This window comes from Mytilus galloprovincialis, chromosome 9, assembly GCF_965363235.1.
Source record: "Mytilus galloprovincialis chromosome 9, xbMytGall1.hap1.1, whole genome shotgun sequence".
In the NCBI taxonomy this organism is placed as follows: domain Eukaryota; kingdom Metazoa; phylum Mollusca; class Bivalvia; order Mytilida; family Mytilidae; genus Mytilus; species Mytilus galloprovincialis.
In genome coordinates, this window is record NC_134846.1 from 71,514,292 (window position 1) to 71,520,997 (window position 6,706).

Here is a 6,706-nt window from a genome sequence, read left to right on the forward strand (position 1 = left end):
TGACCTATAATTATTAACATTAAATACATTGTGACCGCAGATTTTGTTCTCAATATGGCTAAAAATCACCCGTTTTCCTTCGATTTCCTTACTTTAAGAAACATCAGTATTGCTGGATCCTTGAAGCATTTTTTTATATAAAAAATGATTATCTGTTTTTAAAGATATTTTTGTTAGAAATCAAACTGGTAAGTTAAAAAAAACATATAAAGCAAGATCATAGAAAGCACGATATTTTTTTGTCGAGGACCTTAAATTTTAATATTTTAGAAAGCTGAACAGACATGTATATAACTTCACCCAGGGACTTTCTAAACTAGTATATATTTAGTTAAGAAAGTCTCTGCTTCAACGATTTGGGAGTGTTTAACTACTAAGGCCTTGACTATAATGTTCTCGTACGATCGGTCGGGAGACGTTAAAAAAATGACACTACAGCTGATTCAGCCGGTAACGAATTTCCAATATCATAAAAGATTCACAATACAAAGGGAACTTCCTCTGCTTAATGGAGCCCCTAAATAAATGTGAATATAGTTAAGTTTTATTCAAAATTGTCGAAAGCAAAGTTTCATATGTGTTCTCGTATAAATACTGAATAACAGACGGACGGCCACACGAAAAATAAAATACTGAAACGGTTCACTTTCGGTAAAAAAAATCCGGAAAATGACAGATATATCACGTATCATAATCACACTGTTAAAACTTGTATTGTTTATAATATAAATTCAAGTTCTTCGTGTACATATTGTCAATATTTCATTTTATTACTTCAAAAAAAAAATTGGTGTAGAAATTTCAGGGGAGGCAGTTGCCTCCCCTGCCTCATAGGTAGTTACGGCCCTGAAGTTGTATGTCGAGCCTGTGGTCTTTGATTCCGTCGTCGGCTTCAACATTTAGGACCAGTCTTTTTTTTTTTAACTCATTATTTGGTGAAACCTTCATAGAATTTTAGGATATTTAGACAGAAGCTTGTTTGTGATAATAAAAACAGTATCTAGAGCGAAATTGTGAAAATATTTATTTTAATTTCCGTATTTTACTTTATTTCACACATGACTGTAATGTGTTTTAAATCAATTGTGTATGAGTTTCAATAAAGATTATAAACTTAAAATACTTATCAAATCATCATTGAATGTTATACAAATTGGACAGAAATATCTTCATGATCTATATGTAGGACCTGAAGCAAAAATTGTGTTTTCGTTATTCTGTACTGTACTGACAAAGGAACAGTTGATGGCAAGCCACAGAGCAAACCCTTCAGAGGAATTTTACAGTAAGAATCGTGCATTGACCGGATTTGAATCAAACGGTTTCCATTTCTTGTACTATCCAGACGTCAAAGTCATGTTATATTTCGTTGAAAATTTGCAATGTAGTTTTAACAATAGATGACAATTGCGACTTTCCCTAAAGTTGAAATGAGTCCAACAAATGCCACGATGTTTCTTATCTGGTCAACATTTTTCTTGAGGATCGTTAGTAGAGGGTCTTCCAATCACAAATCCCTGGATGGTTATTAAGTATTAATTGGATATTTCGAAATTTGATCAATAAAAATCACAGATGGCTTCTATCGGTCATCTGTTTTTGAAATAGCAGATTTGGAAGCACATTGTACTGTATATTTATGTATTGCAAGTAGTGAGACTTTAATAAAATATTGAATCTGAATCTGAATCACATTATAACTGATCGTATACCCAACACATGTCTTCCTAAAAATTAGAATTGAGGTTTCATATATAGACGATGAAAATATACAAAGTGTTAAGGTTAGAAGATGACAGAAACCAAGTGCTGGCTATAGCTGAATTGACCCATTAGGGAATCAACCTATTTAGTCACGAGGAAGATCCATTTTCTTTTGTTTTGGAACGATTTACGCATATCGGGGGGGGGGATCAGTCATCTGTAATTATAATTTACTCATGTAGCGCAGTTATGGAGTTTGTTTAATAAAGTCAAATGCTAAGACAATAATGCTTTATCTTTCTTGCCAGCCTGAAAAATAATCAATATTGTCTACTAACAACTTTAAAAAGTAAAGTAGGTTTTTTTATAAATTTAATTCTCTGAAAAGCACAATATGAGCATCTCAAGTCAATGTTCCTGTTAATACTATAAAAGCGATTTCCTTGTAAGACTAGAATCTTTAGCTTTATACAAAAGTTATACAAAATACATTGTACGATAAATGGTAAGTGATACCGGAATGGTTTAATACTCCCATAAAGTAGCTGAAGTTTGGTCCTCGGCAAGTGCACGGAATAGTCCATTTTGTTCACCTTTCAAAAAGTTTCCGTTAGGTGCTTTGATTGTAAGTTTTGATTCTGGCTGAAATTCTAATATAAAATCTACAGGCGAGTCACTATTTGGATTTACTGTATTGTCTGATGTCAGGCTCCAATATTTACCATTTGTCCCTAAAAATACAGAAATTATTACAATATAAAAATAAGAAAAATGTGGTACAGGTATGAATGGAAACGAGGCAGCTATTTACAAACGTACTTGTTAGCAACTAAGGCCTTCAACAATGTGAAAACTCCATACCGAATAGCTGGTTATAAAAGACCTTAACATAACCAAATAAATCATACAATATAAGAATAAGAAGATAAGGTATTTTTTCGCTTGGTGTTGATGTCTAGAGCTTGAACGAGTTTCTACAACCAAAACACATTTTCCCACTGTAACCTTCAGTCTTCGCATGTAGGTCAAGACTGATTTATTCATTTTTTTCACATATGATTTATTTTACAAAATATATTCCAACAAAGATATCCTAAGGTGTTGTACAACACAATATATGCAATTAACAGTGAAATAAAAATTACACAGTAAGAGATTTATTGTTATACAAATTTAATCGAGTGTAAAAATGCTAATCACCAAAATATGTCAAACAGCAATTTTACGGTCCCCCGAGTGGGAAAAAAACAACTGAATACATTTTCGTTATTGAAAAATTATAGGCAGCTCAAAAACAACAAGGGGTCAGCAAATTTAACAAAGCTGTCAATAGTTGATTGTCTGAATACTAAGCTGTCTATTTACACCTCTTTTACACCTGACTGCATCAATTTCCTCTATTGAAATGTCGCCTTCCTATTTCCTACAATATTTTTATTGTAATGTAATGAGTGCACAAGGCTAAAGTGCAAAAATATACATAATTTAAGTGTGAATTTACTTCCGTGTGGGTAAATCATTTCATAGATCTGTACGTGAAATAGGAAATGTTTTTAGAAAAAAAAATCGACCCTGAAATAACTTTAATCATAATGGAAATTCGAACACCATGATTATTTTGCAGATCGTCTCAATATGTACAGAATGTACGAATAATAAATATTCGCTATCCCAACTACCTTTGGGAAGCCTAGCAAATGCAATTCATCTAAGAGTTTAATAGGGAACCTTACCCTTTATTACGACTTGGTTAAAGCTTACCTTTAAATCTGTATGACCCGCCCTCTGGACTTGGTTCCATAAAGATTATATTATAAGTGGCTCTGTTGCAACAATATTCTAGATTTGTGCTGGTTTTCTGTCCAACAAATCCATGTTCTGATTTAAGGACTAGTAATGGTCTGTTGACTATCTTCACTTTGAACTTTTCTTTGTCTGTAATAGTGGTGCTCTGAGCCAGAAGACAGCCGGTTTGTTTGTTGAATATGTACAGACCATTACAAGCTTTCAATGCTATTGAACCATCCCCTTGCCATTCTAAATCGAATAAACATTCCGCTTTTCTGAAATAGTAATACAGCTGAATAAGCATAAATTTTATACGTTGTGTATGATAAAAAAAAACCCTATGTAAACATTGTAAAAATACCCCTCCAATCACGTCTCCCAGGCTTGATCTAGCCATTTTGAAAAGGGGTTCTCAACCCATAGAACACCACGAAGCGTTCGAATAATTATAATAGAAAAATAAATAAATACCCCTAGCCCTTTCGAATCCGCTAATGCCACCTATATTTGCCCTTGACATGCAGGTTCTTATTTTACATCAAGTATTGAGTTTATATTAAAAAGATTCGTTTTTTTTTATCTCTCAAATAAACACAACAGAAAGCGTATCATGGACATTAATATTTTGTTTTCTTTGCTTATTTCAGTGTTAAGTTGTCATTGAAGTAATTAAAGTCATTATGTATATTATATATATAACTTACATTTCAGAAGATTTGTCCTGAACTCCAGACGTGACCTGGTCAAACGTCCAATACTTATTGTGTATTGTTTTAAAGGCCCACTTCTCACGTGATTTGACATATTCAGCTTGGAATGTTTCGTTGTCAGTCTCTTCGTCCTGATTTGCAGTTATATCAACACCTTAAAAGTAAAGTAATTGAATAGTAAATACAATGTATATTTGTCCAAAATATTTCATTACATATAAATTAAGTAAAATGGAACGTCAACTCCAATGAGGCAGAAACCGCACAATACAATATACCCCAGCCCCCACCCCCTGTTTGAATTGTTCACATATTGTTGTCTTATATTGGAGTTAAATGCAGACTGTCAAACGAGTGAGAGATTAAGCTAGCTATAAAATCAGGTTTAAATAATTCACCATTTTCGACACAAGAAAATGTCTGTACCAAGTCAGGAATATGTGACAGCTGGTTTCCATTAGTTTGATGTGTTTGAGCTTTTGAGCTTGCCATTTGATATTAACGGAACTTTCCGTTTAGAATTTCCTTTAAAGTACGGTATTGCTTTCATTTCCACTTTCTTAACCAACTACAGACAAACTTTGATACCAAATAGCCAAGAATCTAAACACCAGAAAAGACACTAGACAACAACTTACAATTCCACAAAAAGGACAAAATAAAAGAATCAAGTTCCGCCGGTTCGCAACATTTAAGTAAACAAAGATACGTACTGCATAATTCACACCCCCCCCCCCCTAAAAAATGGTCGTTGCCTAAGTGCCGAAAAATGTAAAGCTAGTTCAGATTGATTCATGCAGATCGACGTATGATGTTTACGATCATTAAAGTTGACGTTGGCTATCATAGATAACCCCTGATAACACGTGCGTCAAGTTTCCCAAGATACAGTGGTATCAAATTCCACAAAAAGTAGACAGATACACTCTCTAACACCTGTGTATTATATAACATTGTGTATTCTGCCTCTTATCACTTCCTGATTGTCATAGTTCATATTCGTTATCACCATATCGAGGTATTATAGTCAAACATCTTTATTTGACTATATTAATTAATTGGCCACTTCAAATATTAAACTTATTACACGTACAATGACATTGTCAATGTACATGTACATGTAGAATTACAATGTGACAATCCTGCTATACGTCATACAGAAAAAAATAATTTCACCATAGTAATTAGTCATTATTTATTAACCTGTTGACAAATTTCATTTTATTATTATTTAATTGTGACAGATGTTCCCAACAAATTTGATTTGTTTTATGTTTGTTGTCTGATTGGATTACTTGAATCATCGTAAATCAGTCTGCAGGAAATTGCCTTCTGGTTATAATATCAAATTCAATTTCTCAAGGTTTTCGAGTTCGCACACAGTTTCTTTGTGTATGTGTCTTCAATTAAACCATGTGACTCACGCGGTTTCATGACTAATTCATTCATCCCTGATTATTTATTGACTTTTATAATACTCAGATTATCAATAATAATAACATTTGTATAATCAAAAGTCTGCGTCTACAAATTAATAATAAGTTATTTAATTTTAACCTACCTTGTTTAGTTGAAACCCTTTTCCCTGTATACGCTATCAAAATAATCTGTGGATGGCTGTCTTCTATTGTAAACAGTTCGTCCTTTGTTATTGTTTTGTTTCTTCCTTTCATAGAAGCCGTGGAACCAACGGCTGTTAAATAGCGACCTTCTGAATCTTGAAAAGCCAGTCCAGAATGTTGTCCCGATTTGACTGCAAGTGCGAATAAACTGTCATTGTCCAAATTGTCTACTAGATGACCATTTTTATGAAGATATCTGTTGTCACAAGTCTTCAATGCGTATTTGCCGTCGACAAACTCGAGAATGATGAGCGCATCTTGTCCCCATGGCGTTACCTCTGTACACTGTATCTCGTCATTGCTTAGGTGCGCGTAGCGTCGGCGGTTGACGTTCCGCAAGTGAACCTGAGGGTGTATGGACAACTGCACAGTCCACTGCTCAGCGTTTGTTGGAGTTTTGGCAAAACATTTCAAGTTCTCATCAGTACCACCTAAATAATTACCATGCTGAACATTCCTGAAGTGCCACTTTCCAGACCCGTCGGTGGCATATTCTATCACAAATTTTGCGGTTGGATCAAATTCATCATCACCAGCATCACATGTTATATTCCCGTATTTATCTGATGATAAATATTTTCCTAAATGACTTTTAATGTATACAACTTCTTCATTTAAATCCTGTTCCAATGTCCAGGTCTGTTTTTTCTTTAAAGCCGCTCCTGTAACATTCACTTTAAATCCAAATGTTTCAGCTGTAAGATATTTGTTTGCATAATTGACCAAGCCAACTTTCCACTGTAAAGCGGCAGGACTGTGGCCGTTGCTCACTCCGTTCATTTTGTGTATTTGTTGTTTTGCGACAAACACGTCTGCTAACTCCGGCACTTCTGCCGTCTGCCTCGCCTAATCACTTCTCATAATATGTTGCCGTCATTTCAT

The 6,706-nt window shown here is 34.1% G+C and overlaps 1 protein-coding gene across 1 annotated transcript; it reads right to left on the bottom strand.

The window, feature by feature from the left end:
• Nucleotides 1-2,059: 2,059 nt before the first annotated feature.
• Nucleotides 2,060-6,706, bottom strand: LOC143045831 (protein singed-like). Its single transcript, XM_076218618.1, has 4 exons — nt 5,764-6,706; nt 4,197-4,356; nt 3,466-3,767; nt 2,060-2,435 (listed from the first exon to the last, which is right to left on the bottom strand). The coding sequence occupies exons 1-4, from the start codon at nt 6,602-6,604 to the stop codon at nt 2,230-2,232; spliced, it is 1,509 nt and encodes a 502-aa protein (XP_076074733.1). The 5' UTR covers nt 6,605-6,706; the 3' UTR covers nt 2,060-2,229.

What these genes read in the sequence shown, in the direction of transcription:
- LOC143045831 (XM_076218618.1), bottom strand. Translation starts at nt 6,604, where the DNA reads ATGAACGGAGTGAGCAACGGCCACAGTCCTGCCGCTTTACAGTGGAAA. An exon ending in AAGGGTTTCAACTAAACAAG is followed by an intron (nt 4,357 to 5,763) that starts GTAGGTTAAAAT and finishes TTTACTTTTAAG; the next exon opens with GTGTTGATATAACTGCAAAT. An exon ending in CAGGACAAATCTTCTGAAAT is followed by an intron (nt 3,768 to 4,196) that starts GTAAGTTATATA and finishes TTACTATTTCAG; the next exon opens with AAAAGCGGAATGTTTATTCG.